Source organism: Mustela nigripes, chromosome 6 (genome assembly GCF_022355385.1).
Source record: "Mustela nigripes isolate SB6536 chromosome 6, MUSNIG.SB6536, whole genome shotgun sequence".
NCBI lineage: Eukaryota > Metazoa > Chordata > Mammalia > Carnivora > Mustelidae > Mustela > Mustela nigripes.
The window spans coordinates 80,934,947-80,950,257 of NC_081562.1; the positions used below are offsets into that span (position 1 = coordinate 80,934,947).

The 15,311-nt window shown below is 42.6% G+C and overlaps 1 protein-coding gene across 2 annotated transcripts in view; it reads left to right on the forward strand.

Annotated features, from left to right (window-relative positions):
* Nucleotides 1–15,311, forward strand: part of ANO6 (anoctamin 6) — a 187,082-nt gene that overhangs the window by 155,845 nt on the left and 15,926 nt on the right. For both annotated transcript variants that reach the window (XM_059402953.1, XM_059402954.1), the window contains 4 exons: nucleotides 2,334–2,559; nucleotides 3,629–3,798; nucleotides 4,003–4,100; nucleotides 10,359–10,489. In XM_059402953.1, the coding sequence (XP_059258936.1) occupies nucleotides 2,334–2,559; nucleotides 3,629–3,798; nucleotides 4,003–4,100; nucleotides 10,359–10,489 (625 nt within the window). The remainder of the gene's footprint in view (nucleotides 1–2,333; nucleotides 2,560–3,628; nucleotides 3,799–4,002; nucleotides 4,101–10,358; nucleotides 10,490–15,311) is intronic.

Consider the following 15,311-nt stretch of genomic DNA (forward strand, 5'->3'; position numbering starts at 1 on the left):
AGCAGGGGGACAATCCAGTGCAAACCACAGGACTGAAAATGAAGGAGAGTTCATTCTGCCAAAGCAAGAGCTGGGTCTGCTGCTAAGACTGGGAACAGATCCAAGGCAGCAAGAGCAACCAGTGTCCACTGTGGTGTAATTTCAAGTGTTCCAATAATCCTATATTAAAGTTATAATCAGAAAAGATTCATAAGAGCTTGAGAATTAAAATCTTCCTCCTGGGAAGATATATTGAACCTATCAAGTACCCTGAAGAAGTATGGAAACAAGTCAAGTTTGTAGAAGCTCTGAAATGAATTGGAATTCATTTCCTAACCCACGTAGGAGGCAGTGCCCTGTAGAGGTTAGTGGAACTCTGGAGTCTCTGAGTGTCTCTGTTCTTTCAGTTACTAGTGGCTTAATTTGGGTCAAAGTCTCAATCTCTTTGGCTCTTTTTCCACTGTAAAAGATACCAGGCTACCTATCTCCCAGGGCTGTTGTTGAGGATTTTAAAAATATGTGTGCTGAGGTGAAGAGTAAGCATTTAAAGAATCTCAACTATTATAATTACTTAATAATTCAAATTATTATGGAGATTTTAAAAATATATACATGATTTTTTTTAAAAAAGATTTTATTTATTTATTTGAGAGAGGGAGACAGAGATAGGGAGAGAGAACATGATCCGGGGTGGGAGGGAGAGGCAGAGAGGGTCTGGGAGTCTGCTGAGCAGGGAGCCCGATGCGGGACTCAATCCCAACACCCTGGGATCATGACCTGAGCCGAAGGCAGAGGCTTAACCGCCTGAGCCACCCAGGTGCCCCTAAATATATACGATTTAAATGGCCAATATTTGTTGTGCTCAGAGAGGAAGACGGGATATACCTTCACTAATACATTTTTCTCCACCATGGCTAATTTTCACTTGTACTGACGTACACAAACATGTCATTCCTTTCACAAGTATTAAGCCCTTTCTGTGAAGGGAAGGAGATAATGAGAGAGATTAGAAGAGGAAATATCATGCCTTCTCTACAAACTGATGGCTTTAAAAGTAAGAAAAACCTCTTATTAATAACATGTCAGTTGCCGTATTCACAGCTACCATTTACATAGTACTTTTCATGTGCATGGGCTTAATGTTCTTAAGTGTTTCTACCTGCGGTAACTCATTAAAGCCTCACAACAATCCTATAAGTTAGTTCCCATTAGGATCCCTCACTCTAAGGACAAAGACATTGAAACCCCAAAGGCTAAGTAATTTGCACAAGGTCCCACAGCTCGAGGCAGAGCTGGGAGTCAAATGCAGGAAGCTGACTCCAGGGCCTCACCTATAATCTCTCCCCAAGTGAAAACCAGGCACCCTCTCTTGCTGTAAACAACACCAAGTGATTTGCTTGGCCCTGAAGTGCACAGTGTCTGTAGCTTTTCTCCCTGGTAGCAGTCCTCACGGGCAGTCAGTCACATCGAGTACATGCTTTGGAGTAAGTCCAAGAAAGTAGACGTAGGGGAAACAGTTTGAAAAAGGGATCTTCAGTGTGTGTTACTCAGGGGCCAGAGAAAACCTGCCTAGTGCGGAAGTAATGTTCTACTAACCATGTATAAATGGCTTCAGACCCCCCCGCCAACATGGGGTCTGTGCTGTCAAAAATGCAACAGATTAGTGAAATGAATCTTGTGCGAAGGCAGGTGTGAATAACTGCCAGTTTCAGATCTTAAGATCTAAGCGTGAAAAGCATGTGCCGCCTTCATCAGCAGATAGCTTGTTGTCCTTTCCAACTTCCCTGTGGGCATGCTGCAGCCTCCCGGGTCCTGTTCAGAATCTCGCCTCGTGCAGGTGACTAAGACGCTAGCACCTACTGACCCTTGAACCTGTGCTCGGTTCTCTGTTGGAAGGAGAGCTATCCCCTCAATGCACCATAACTGAGTGAAAACTATTGCATACCCTCAAGGATGCCGCAACTGTAGGAGAGATGTTTTCATGCGTTCTACTATTCCAATTTTTCCTCATCTGAAGATAAATTTTTTTTTTTTAATAGACCTTCATTTTTGGAGCAGGTTGGGGTTTGCAGACAAACTGCCCAAAAGTACAGGCTTCCCATGAACTCCTCCCTCCTTGTGCAGTTTCTCCCCTTGCTTTTATTTTCCCTCAGTGGATACATGCTCTTTTGACCTCCATCATTCCTTTCCCCTATTTTGGGAAATTTAGCATGCCCAGGTTCTACCTGTCTCAGGGCCGTTGTGCGAGTCCCATTATCCCACACGTGCACCTTGTCCATTCACACAGGGGTTCATCTCTAAGCATAAAAATACTCCTCGTGAAGCTCACGTGGGTGTGTTTGTTATGCTTCCAGATCCTGTTGATCATCGCCTCCGTTATTGGGATCATTGTCTACAGGCTGTCGGTGTTCATTGTGTTTTCTACCAAACTTCCCGAGACCTTGAACGGGACGGACTCAATCCAGAAGTACCTGACCCCTCAGACAGCCACATCTATCACAGCTTCCCTCATCAGCTTTGTCATCATTATGATTCTGAACATCATATATGAAAAAGTGGCCATCATGATTACGAATTTTGGTAAGGTCCTATTACAGCTTTGGTCATATGTAAGACATTTTTAGAACCTGGTGAAAAAGAGAGTCTGTCTCTTTTAGGCATTTCAATTTCAACATGTTACAAATTTTTGAAAATTTCAAGTGTAAACATACTTCATCTAACCTGTGTGGGAAATGAATTATCTACAGCTTTGCATTAGCAAAAGGGACAAAGCAAAGACAATCATTATAATGTCCAAGCTCTGTGTAAACAGATCAGCCCTGAATAATATTTTCAATTATGTTAGATCACGTACCCTATTGTTGAAAGTAAATAGTCTCTTTATTGCAAATAAGTGGAATAGGGTCATGGTTCCAGTGGCAAATATGCTCCTCTTTTGCTGAGAGGACAAGTAATCACACTGTTGCGTGGCTTCCCCCCATACTGTTCATATTAATATAGCTTTGTTCTCATCAGCTCCGGCTTTTGTAATAAATGTTTCTCTCTCCCTGGCTTGTATCCCAGGCAGCTGCTTGGTGGTCAGAGTTAAGCACTCCCCACATGCTGCATATGCCTGGGTCATTTTCCGAATGGTCTGCTCAGCGGTCATCTTCTGAAAATGATCAGACTGATTTAAATTCTAAACTAGAAGAATGACCTGTTTTGTCTTCTCCAACTGCTTGTAACAAGTTCCCCCTTGTTTGTTTCAACAGCCCTACCTTATCGCAATTCAGGAAGACAAGAGAGTATAATTTAGCAGGGCTGTTCAAATAAAAATTTTTTTTTCTCCACTTAGACCTGAGAGAGCACGGCCTTGTCCATTTGAGAACACTGGGCTCATAAAAATTAAGGAATCCTTGAATATTTTTGCCGTATGGGATATTGTATTCTCGGCGGAAGGGGGAGGGAGGGAGGACTCTTACAACGATGTGTAAACTTGGAATTAACACAGTAGCTATATTAAGGAATTCAGAACAGCTTAAACGGAAACAGTGTGAATTGTATTTTTTTTTTTTAAAAAAAACAAACATGTTAACTCATGTATCCCTGTCTTTGCTTAGGGTCTCAAAGCTGTTCACAGTTTTAAAATCTCACCTTTATTCAACTACAGAACTCCCAAGGACACAGACAGACTATGAGAACAGCCTGACCATGAAGATGTTCTTATTCCAGTTTGTCAACTACTATTCTTCATGCTTCTACATCGCGTTCTTTAAGGGCAAATTTGTAGGTTACCCAGGAGACCCCGTCTATTGGCTGGGAAAATACAGAAATGAAGAGGTACGGACTTAGAACTGGATTCTCTTGACAATTGAAGCTGCTTTCTGTTTCCTCCTGGCTGCCCAGTGAAGAGTTTCTTCACTGTATAGTCTAGAGAGTCTCTTCACCTCAACAGAAGAATATCACCAAAAAATAAAAGTAGTGACTCAATTTCATGTTTGACCCATCTAGAATTTAAATGGGATTTTCTTTGTCATATTCCAGTGTGACCCAGGTGGCTGTCTCCTTGAACTGACGACGCAGCTGACGATAATCATGGGAGGCAAAGCAATCTGGAATAACATACAAGAGGTGTTACTCCCGTGAGTATGAAGCTGTGTAATCCCGGGGCTGTGACTGAGGAGAGAACAGCCCACATATCCAAATCACTTGCCTGTATGTTCACACAGCTGCGTGCCCACCTCTAAAATGGAGTAAACTCTATTTATTATAGGTCTCCAGACAAGATGGTCCAACCAATGGTATAAATGTATCCAGTGTTTGACAATTATGTTACAAAGGAAAAAAAAATCATATTTAACTTAAATCCCCATCTGCTGCATTTTATGTCTATTAGCCCATTATTGGTAGCAAACTGATCCTCGTTCTTGGAGAGATGACCTTTGTTGAGGCTGTGAACTAAGTATTTCCCCAACTTTCATGACTTTCTCCTCCCTTATAGTAAGCTTTAAAAACCAACAGTAGTAATTTGTTGAGTTCCTAGTATGTGCCAGGTCCCTGTATTAAGTGCTTGATAGATCACTCTCATTTAATCTTACAGACAATCCTTATTTTTATCTCCTTTATAAAAATGAAGATTCTGTGGCTTAAAGCAGTTAAATGATTTACCCGTGTTTGCGTTATCTGTAAGAGGCTACTGTGGGATTCAAATCCAAGATCCCAGGACTCCAAATCCTTGTGCTTTCAATCTTGGGTTCCTCAGGCGCAAGATTACATAATGTTTTAAGAGATAATCATCTAAAATAATAACCACAAATGTTTTGGCTTACTGTTCTTTCCCTAAGAAATGAGAGCAACAGATGTTAGCCAAGGTCACACTGTCCTTTTAAATCTTCACTTAAGCCCTATCTTATATCAAAGTGAAGAGTCCAGTGCTGTCTCAATTTCTGCACATTTTCAGGGGGCTTAGTATATTTCTTTTTTGTTGCTGCTGAACAGATTACCACCAACCTAATGGTAATAGGAAGACAATTAAAAAAAAAAAAAAACACAAAACAACAGATTTTAATACCTTACAGTTCCAGAAGTCACAAGTCTGACACGGGTTTCAGTGGGCTACAGTCAAGGTGTTCGCAGGAGCCTTCCCTTCCAGAAGCCTCTGAGATGAATCTATTTGTTTGCCTTTTCTGGCTTCTAGGATTGTCCACATTCCTTGGCTTATGGCTTCTTTTCTCATCTCTGAGCCAGCCTTGTGGCTGTGTCTGACTTCTGTAGTCACATCCCCTCAGCTCTTCCCTCCCTCCCTCTTCCGCTTTGACTGACCCTGATGATTTCAGTGGGCCCACCTGGATGATCCAGGAAAATCTGTCTTTTTTTTTTTTTTTTAAGATTTTATTCATTCATTTGACAGAGAGAGAGAGAGAGATCACAAGTAGGCAGAGAGGCAGGCAGAGAGAGAGGGGGGAAGCAGGCTCCCTGCTGAGCAGAGAGCCCGATGCGGGGCTCGATCCCAGGACCCTGAGATCATGACCTGAGCTGAAACAGAGGCTTAACCCACTGAGCCACCCCGGTGCCCCCAGGAAAATCTGTCTTATTGTCAGCTCATTCACAACCTTATTTCCCCCGTACCAGGTAACGTAACATATTCGTTTGTTCTAGGCGGGGGCTGTAGACATCTGTTGGGAAGCCATTTTTCTGACTATTCCACATAACTTTTCAAGATAATTTCTGGCTCTGAGTTTCTGTTCTCAAAAAACTTTTGATCTCTCTTCTGTCTTGCCTCCCACGTCTGTATTTTCTGCTTATGCCAACCCTAACGCCAGCTGTGGCCCCTCTCCTCGGTGTCCTCCAGAACCACTCACACCAGCAGCCTTTACTGACATTTGGGACACAGAGCCAGAAACCCAAACAACTTTAATTTTAAAATGTAAAAAATCCATCTTTTTAAAGTCTTTTGTCCATATAACTGTATGACTGTTTTTTTTTTTTCCCTATTACCCTTCTTTGTAGCTTCAGACTCTGCTGCTTGTCTTCCCCCCACCACATAGAACTTCCCTTTCTTTCTCTTCCCTCCACTAACTTCTCTCTCTTCCCCATTACCAGGTCCCTGTTCATTCTCTCTGCAGAACATTTAACCTCTTTTTTTCCCCCCCCGTCTTTGCGGAGCAGAAACCTCCAGGTTTCAGTGTGTCCTTCCACGTCTCGTCACCAGGCTTCATCCTCCACCTTCCATGGAAACTGTCAGGGTCTGTCTCCAAACAGACCCTCCTCTTGCCCCCAGCTCCCTCCTCACCTCTCTCCCCACTCACAGAAAAATGGATTTTGGTCTTAGCTATAAAATTGATATTTGGGGACCTTACTACACAGTCAACAACCCTTACCTTCGCTGAGTTCATACTCAGATTGTTCCAAATGAGTACAAGTAGGTCATGCACCAATGTTGGATATGAAAATAAATATATCAAATAGAGGAAAGGCTTCACTCAGATGAGTAAAAACCATTTTTCCAAAGGAAGTAGGCTGGTTATTTAAACCAAATTTTGATGACTAATTGGTTGTCAGAGAGCTATTTTCTGATTTAAAAAAAAAAAATAGTGGCTGTTGGGTGGGATGGAGGGAGATGTATATTTCCTAAACTGGCACTGAGAAATTAATATGCAATGAATCTTGTTCACATGAAATATTTAAAAATAAAGGATGTATATAGTGTCCATGGCTGCTTTATCCCTGCACTTCAAGTGAGGCCATCGTTGCAAAATTTTAGTAAGCTAAACTTTTTGTTCAGCTCTTTCTATGCCTGGCCTAAAATACTTGAGGGTGGTACATCATTTTGAATTCTTTTCCCCTTGCCTGAAAACTAGGAATGCTAAATTTTAGCCACTTTAGAGAGTGACTCTGGCTCTTCCCATCATTCTTTCTTATGGTAGGTGCCATTTTCTTTCTCACTCTTTCCACAACAGTGAGAGAGAGCGCAGTTACTCTTGTTACCCAAAACTGTCCCCACCCCAAAAACACACAGGAGGGGAGAGAAAAACTGTGTGTGTAAGTCAGCAGCTGTTTTCACACCATTTAAGTATGTCATGGGGAACATAACGAAATGAATGTCACCATCAACTTGCCGCCTTCCACCGCCACCCCATTTGAGGTCCTCGGTGAGGATTCCTGGAGTGTAAGAAGAAGCACCTCTTGCACCATGACCCAGGTCCCTTTGGGGTCCCCCCGGCACCTAAGTCAGTACCTAGGATTTAGCGGGCAGTCCCCAGCAGCAGAGGAGTGAGTGAGTGAGCCATAGGCTTCAAATACATAACATCAGCGAAGTGACACAGTTGTTTGTTGGACCTAGAGAACAAGCTCAGAGCCCTTTCACCATCTCAGCCTCACTCAGTATTTTAGTGTTTGAGGCATTCCTGGGAATTTTATTCTGTGCTTGACAAAAGACTAATACAATTGCTGCATGAAGCTACTTACTCTGGAGAAATTTTTATGATAAATGTTAAGGAACATAATTATAGTTAAATATCTAAAATACCAATAGCATTGTTCTTTGGTGTTTAGATAATGGATGACTGTAATTTTCATCCATTATATGTTTTTGTATTTTTCACAATAGATATGCACTACTTTAAAAAGGTGAACTATTATAAGAGAAAATATCCCTTCTCAAGATCTGATTTGGCTAGAGGATGAACCAAAGACATAGAGTAAGGAACCTTACATAAAGCTATCTCTCACTGTTCACACTGATCCTTCACTTTCAGGAAGAGTAAAATAGATTCAGATACTGAAGGGTGCTTGTATTCAAAATTAGCAAGTAGGAATACTGTGGAATAGCCTTAAATAGAAATAGTGATTATCTGTACCATGTGGATTACATATGATAATGAAGAAACAAAGAGAAAATGAGGTGTAAAGTGCTTTAAGCCCTGCTTTATGCATAATAAGGACTTAGGAAAGGGTGGCTTTTTACAATGCTGTTCTGTTATTGCTAGTATGCATGGTAAATTCTTAAGAAAACTATTTTTGTAACCTCTGCTAGAGGGAGGAAGCTTCCAACCTGTGGCCAGGGGAAGAAGTGTCTGGTACCAGTGTTTTTAAAAAGTTCTCTCGGTGATTCTACGTGCAGTCAAGATTGAGATCTCTGCCCTAGATTCATAACCCCCTAGAAAACGCAAAAGACCGAGGACAGTGATGGATGGATGACAGCCCAAGATTTCCTGTTGCTGATAAGTGGTTCAACTGAGGAAGATGGAACAAGAGGCTCAGAGTCTGTAGCTCAGAAAAGGAAGCCAGTCAGAAGGATTTCTAATATGACCCATTATGGGTGAGGGAAGGCAGTACGGTGCCAGAGGGAAGTGGGTAGAGGAGCTGGTCATACAAGTGGTTGCCAGCACAGAAATTTCATCTTCAGTCCAAATTGGAATGGATTTAGGTCCCCAGTCATAAAAGAATGCTTCTCTGGAGTGTGGAGAGGAATCCATCAAGAGGCTGAGGCTGGAAGTGTGAGCCAAAATAAATAAATAAGACAATAGAAATCAGGAGTCTCCAGTCTGGGTGTCCTGAAGGGTGATGGATGATGCCACCAGTGTCCCAAGACCCCAATCATGCCTAAAGCTGCAGGTGCCTGGCCTTGCCTTAGACTTGACTGATTGCAGAACTTTGGATTAAGGTATAGGAAGGAGCACAGCAACAAGCCTTCCAGGTCATTCTAAGTGCTGAAGTGGGACCCACCCATCCAGACAGCATTGTGTCCCCAAGCCAAGATTCCAAGTCACTGAGGCTGGGTTTACCATCGGCCTCAGCCAGTGAGCCTGTATTGCTCAAAAGAAAATCCCGTGAAGGGGGTTTTGATGTATTAGGAAATGTGCTAGATACATTATCTATTCTGGATCATTTAATCCTGACAGAAACCCTGGACAGGATAGGCTTCCGCACCCCATTTTATTTTAGCATGACCGAAGTCAGGTAGTAAGCAGTGAAGTGTGGATTCGGATTCAGGGGTGTCTGAGACCATGTCTCCGCCACTTCCCAAGCCTCGCGCTGTGTCCCTAATGTCACAGAAGAGAAAGAAGTGTGGCAGGATTGTGAAGCCAGGGGCGTGTTCTGTCATAGAGCGGTCGCCCCCTCGTGCGCCTCAGGGTTGGGGGTCGGTCGGGTTACCACAGAGACCAGCAGCAATGGGACGTCTGGCATGACAAGCTGTTTGTAGCACGTGTGCATGGGCAACCCCGCTAGGGCTGTCTTTAGGGTGAAGCCTTCTCAGTATCTGAATTTGAAAATCCGTGCGAGCATGTTGCTGGATCATCCACAGCTTAGCCCAGATGTTTGTATTTGAAGTTGTTTGCTGCTGTCGTGCCTCTTACGGTGCACTCCACGAGGAAACCACAAGCCAGCTGTTGCTTGAGGGGACAACGGTTCTTTAGGCTACAGGTGCACGCTTCGTGCCACTGCCAACTTCAATTTCTTTTCAGGAAAAATTGCCCTAAAAGCAGGGGGAGCGGGAGAGGACACATTTGTCTGGAGGCATTAGGAAAGAAGGTAACATAAAAGACAACAGACGACTCAGTGGGGCCGGTGTCCAATAGAGCAGAGCGTGGGGCATTGTCACTTCTCGGGTCCTTGATTTATTCAGCTTAAAATAAGGTCTTGGACCTGTTTCATCTAAATGAAAATATTTCCCCATTCTCTCAGAAACCTTTAATGGCTCCCCGCTTCCCCCAGAGTAAAAAAAATGCCCAGATCCTCATGGTGATCTCTTGGGCTCTGCACAGCTCAGAACCACCCTAGCAGTTTCCTGCTAAACCAGGACCACAGTGGGCGCCATGCTGTCCGTTGAAGGAAAGTCAGGGGCCTGCTCCTGCCTCTGGGGCTCTGGAGTCACTGTACCCTTTGCCTCCTTCACATTTTTATTCCAATGTCACTCCTCCACCTGAGCCCTTCTCTGCCATAGCCCCTCTCCCCCTTCCACAAATGCAGACAATCTCCATTCCTTGCCCTGCCTCATTCTTCTCTGCAGCAGGATCATCAGCTCCCATACCATGTCTGCCTGTATTTTCTTCTCTGGTGATTTTATACTAGAAGGACCATTTTGGATAATAGCAGCCAAATGGGGGAAAACAAAAAACAAAACAAAAACCTAAAGTTAATCAAATGAGAGAAAAGTATTTCTAAAAACTAACTGCCATATGGAAAGGAGCTGGGAGAAAAAAACAGTAGCAGTTACGATTTTAATAAAGCCTGGTACATAGTACTGGTTTTCAAAATATCTGGGGGTAGGGAAGCAGAAATAGAAATTTATCATGAAAACAAGCGATTAATTTCTTGGGGAGGTTGTGTGGTTCTCTTGTGAGAGATCTGCAAAATAATTAATGCTATTCTAATTTATAGTTCGATCTTTTTGGCAGCTGGGTCAAGAACCTGATTGGACGATGTCGCACAGTTTCTGGAGCAGAAAAAATGACCCCGCGATGGGAACAAGACTACCACCTGCAGCTCATGGGCAAACTGGGATTGTTTTATGAATATCTTGAAATGAGTAAGTCCTTAGTGACATAAATCATACTGGAACATGTTTTGGATCCCACATAATTAATTACCTGGCATAGTGAAATGGAAAAAAAAAAAAAAAAACGTGTTTTGCTCCACTAGATAAAATTACACATTCAGGCTTTAAACTAAGAGGACTGTGTGTGTCTTTGTCAATATTCTTTGTACAGAGCTCAAGGTTTATTACTACGCAGTCCGATGGAACACTCACTGAGGTCCATCCTCACCGTTCTCAGTGCACTCTACCCAGGCCATCTGAGAATGCCCTCACAGCTATGACTAGAGGTGATTCAGCTTGGGCTGGAGTCCACACAGGCCCAGCTGTTGCCCGATACACTTCTGAGTGAGTCATTTAATCAAGGCCGCGCCGACAGCCTGCAGGAGCATGCTGTTTCCGGGCAGGGAGGATCACAGGGTTCTCCCTTTCACACCTCCCACCTACTTTTGACAGTTGTACCTATTTCTCCTGGCCCATCCTTTCTGTGTGGTTCCTTAAGTGACCTCATGGCTGATCACTGGCTTGAATTTAGAACTAACATTGGGCTGGTTTGGAATTAAGATCGAGGACAGGCCCCTTCTTTCTTGAATGCCGTTGTCCATTTGTGCAGTATTTGCCTAGGCTGTTTCTCTTCCGCTGGACTTGAATCTGAGCTCTTGGATGTCTTTAAATGGACACGTCTCAAAACATTTCCAAAGGAAGCACTGTCTTTTCTATATGCGTGGCACACTTGTATCCATTGGAGGGCTTACTATTTACATGTTTTGTATCTTTGCACTTTTCAGCTAACCACTGCCCTGAATGACAATTTTGTTAAGCTTAAGAGAATAGAAAACGAGGCACAACATTTTGGTTGACAGGCCTTGCTTTTAAACAGGGATTTGTGTGTTTGCAAAGATACCCCTTTGTGGTTCCTGTTTCCAAGTCTGCAGATAGAGGATGGTTTTATTAAATCACTTTCTATATATAATTGCTTTTAAAAATATACATTATACATGGATCACATCTGCTTCCTTCAGTGAGTGAAAGGTTTGTCTTATAGCTTATTCAGTCAACAGTACTTTGCAGCCTGGAGTTTGATTTGAATTTCATTTTTTTTTTTTTTTTTTGCTTTCGTTATGTTTCGTGCAGGTTCAGTTAAGGGTATAGCTTCAGTACATAATGTAGAAGCTGTATTTATTTATTTATTCTGTTCATTTTCAAAAAGACTATAAGACAGTTACCTCTGATTCCAAAATGAGTCATAACTGTAATATTTCTTTTTGGAGCTATTATCAGCATTAATAACAATAACATTCTGGGACAGAATATCATTTGTTATTTTAGCACCAAAAACATTGCTTGGAAAAAGTTATTTTTCTGTGGTTGACTAGTCAAATAGATAGTGTTGAAAGAAGTTATAGGAAAAGGTTGTGCTTTGGGGAGAAGTTGGCATGACTTTTTGAGTTTCATAATCTCATTAAAATAATTACCAACACAATAATTCGGTCTCATCCTACCCTACAAGAAAGGATGGAATAATAACTGTTAAAGACAATTTTTTTTAGATTATTGAATTGTTTTCCTATTATCTAACTAATAACAAATGAATTAGAAAAATTCATCTATTGTTGAGAGTAGGCCGTCTGATTGGTATTCAACACCAGAGCAAAGTCTACTTTTTGTTATTTGGTTTGTGGGAGATAGAATTGCCAAGTACCTTTTGAATTATTTCTGTTTCTCCAAAATAAATATAGAGTGCCTTTGGCCTCATCACCACAGCTCCTTCCTTCTGGTTTTTCCCATATCTGTGAATGACACCACCATCTACCTTTTTAATTATGCCTCCTCGCTGTTGAGGGGAACCATCTTCTGCCAGACAACCCTGGAGCCTTTAGACTCCACCACCATCTCTGTTCCCCTCTGCCCAATGGAGAAGACTAGAACTCCCCTCTGCCTGAAACACCTTTCTCTTCTCTACCTGAGAAATTCCTGCCAACCCTCAGCAGTAACACTCAACTTTTCACACAGATTTGCTGCTCTTTTCTCTAGGCATTAACAGCGCTTGCTTCCTGCCTTGATGGCATTTGGCTCTGTGTGTGCCTGTCCCCCTGGCTAGACTGATTCCCCTCAAGGTGGCATCTTTCAGCCCTCAGCTGGAGCACCACGGTCTGGACCTGGTACTCATAAATATTTAAGTGACCCGAGCTTGGCATTTCAATACACACATAAGCTGTTAGTCGAGTTTGTATTAACATGGCCCCCAGCATCCCAGTGAAGTTCTTTATGGCATGTCTTTGGGGTTTTATTTTTGGGTGAAATTTCTACTTTATTTATCTATTTCTGTCTGCCATCCTTGGAGATGATTAAAGTAACCCTGGTGTGTTAACCAAAATTGCCTCCCCAGGTGTATGTTCCTGCCTTCTGAGAATTCAGACAGAGGATACAGAGAAAGAGCCTGTCAGTCTACAATCTGGAAGCCATAAGATAACCATTCTGTGCTCCCAGCACTACACAGCGTAGAAACTCTCTTGAGAATTCAGTGGTGGCTTCCAGGGGCAGGTGGCACAAATTAAATGCAGGAAAGTGGCAGAGTGGACCCTGTTTTTCTCTAGCCCTGACTCTTCTACCCTTGTTAACTTGACCTCCTTTTCTTCCATCTCCAAGTTACTTTTTTAAAAGATCCATTGAAACAATGACCTTCAATTATTATTGTCTCCATCTAATTTACTATGATTACTGTCAGCACTTGAGCATCTTCTTGTACCCACCCCTTTTCCTGTCTCTCCAGTGCTCACCTCACTAAGCACCCCTAGACTCTCTAGGACCCAGGCCTGTCTTCCCCCACTCCCTCATCTCTACTGTTTCTGCTCACCACCTGCTTTGATGCCCACCACCTGATGATGCCTCCTATCTCTTTTCCCATTTATTCATTCATTCATCCAATAAACATTTATGGAGCACCTGCCAAATACCATATCAGTTGGTGGCGAAACCACAACAGGGTGTCTGTCCTCACAGAGCCAAGGGACGAGATCAGACTTCCTAGAACAGGTGATACTTGAACTGGACTTGGAAGGATGGGTACAAGTTGTCTATCTGAAGTATGGGAAAGGAACTAGACCTTTCATGCAGAGAGGCAGACCCATTTAAAAGTACCAGGGCATGAAACACCTTGGCCAGTTCAAAGAGTGGCAAGTAAACAAAATATGGTAAGAACAAAGGATCCATAGGTAGGACTATAAGGGAAGCAAGGGCTAGGTCATAATGCTTGCTTAGCCAGGAGGGTAGAACTTACCCTTTTTTTTTTTTAAAATATTTGTCAAAGAACACACAAGCAGGGGGAGTAGCAGGAAGAGGGAGAAGCAGGCCCCCACTGAGCAAGGAGCCCGATGCAGGCTTTATCCTAGGACCCCAGGACCATGACCTGAGCCGAAAGCAAACGCTTAACCAACTTTGAACCACCCAGGCATCCCTAGAACTTATCCTTAATGAACTTATGCTTGGAGTATTTGTAAGCAAAAGAATAATATAATGTTTATTTTGAAAAAGATTAGCTCATTCTGCTGCAGAATGGAAGGTATTTAGAATGAAAATGATATTTGGGGAGGCTACACCAGGTAACCCACACAATTGGGTAATCCCCACACCTAAGTAGAGGCAGTAGGCATAGGAGTAGAGATCAGGGAGACAGATTTGATAAGTGTTAAAGAGATGACTAGTATAATAATATATATAATATATAATAATTACATATAATATAATGGAATTATTGAGATAATTTCCAGGAGATAGAATACGCAAGTGGAATATAAGGAGAAAAGTTGGTTTCAAGAAGATTGTTAGGCATTGGGTATTTTGTGTGTAAGGGGGTCTGCAGGATGTGTCCATAGAAATGTCTACATTAGGAGGCTGGATCCATCAGGAGCTCAGAGGAGCTGCAGGTGAGACCATGGGAGTGATTCAGGCCTGCCAGGCACAGAATTGATGATGAGGCCGTAGAAGGAAGGGTCATGTGAAGGGTCAATGGGGAAAGAGATCCACAAAGAGAAAGAAGAATAGCAGAACACTTGGAAGAGACGTAGCAGAGGGTTGTGTCAACATAGAAGCTGAGAGGGTGCGTGATAACGTTGCTTAAGAGGGATTTGAACACCGAATAAAAGGAGCATGATGTGAAATACACAGAGAAGTGAGAGCTGAAGCCCCTGCCTCATTGCTGGACAGTGGGGTTAAATAGAAGCCACACCCTATAGCTAGGTAGCGTTTTAAAAAAAATTGTGTGCACGTGCGTGTACACACACACACACACACACAACCCTCTCCTTGGCTTTTTAGATTCTTTAAGTAAAACAAAAGTCAAGAGGGAAAAGCATTACATTGAGAGGGAAATACTTGGCCGTATCAAAAACAGCCTCTTAATCCAACAAATAAGGACTGAAAACGCACGCTGGCTTAGGAATAGGCCGTTGCTGCAGAGTGAGCGTCATGAGGGCTGAGGCAGGAGGTGTGGCTCTGAGGAAGGAAGGAATGGTGGAGAAATAGTTGAGGGGGTATTTCGAAAAGCTTGACTGCACAGTGAAGAAGAAAGCAGAGTAGTAGAGAGCACTATAGGGTCCTGAAAAAATTCGAGTCAAGGATTATTTGGGTTTTTGCAGTGTGTGTTTTTTGCCTTGCAGAATCCATAGGTCTTTTTTGTTGTTGATTTCAGAAGTTTAGAAAGTTCTTCTCGTTTGAACATCAAAACAGGTTATATACCGTGTTGATTTTTCTAGTGCATTATTTTAAAATTAATCCATTTGTAATTTATTTTGGTGACAGAAGTGAGGACTCCATA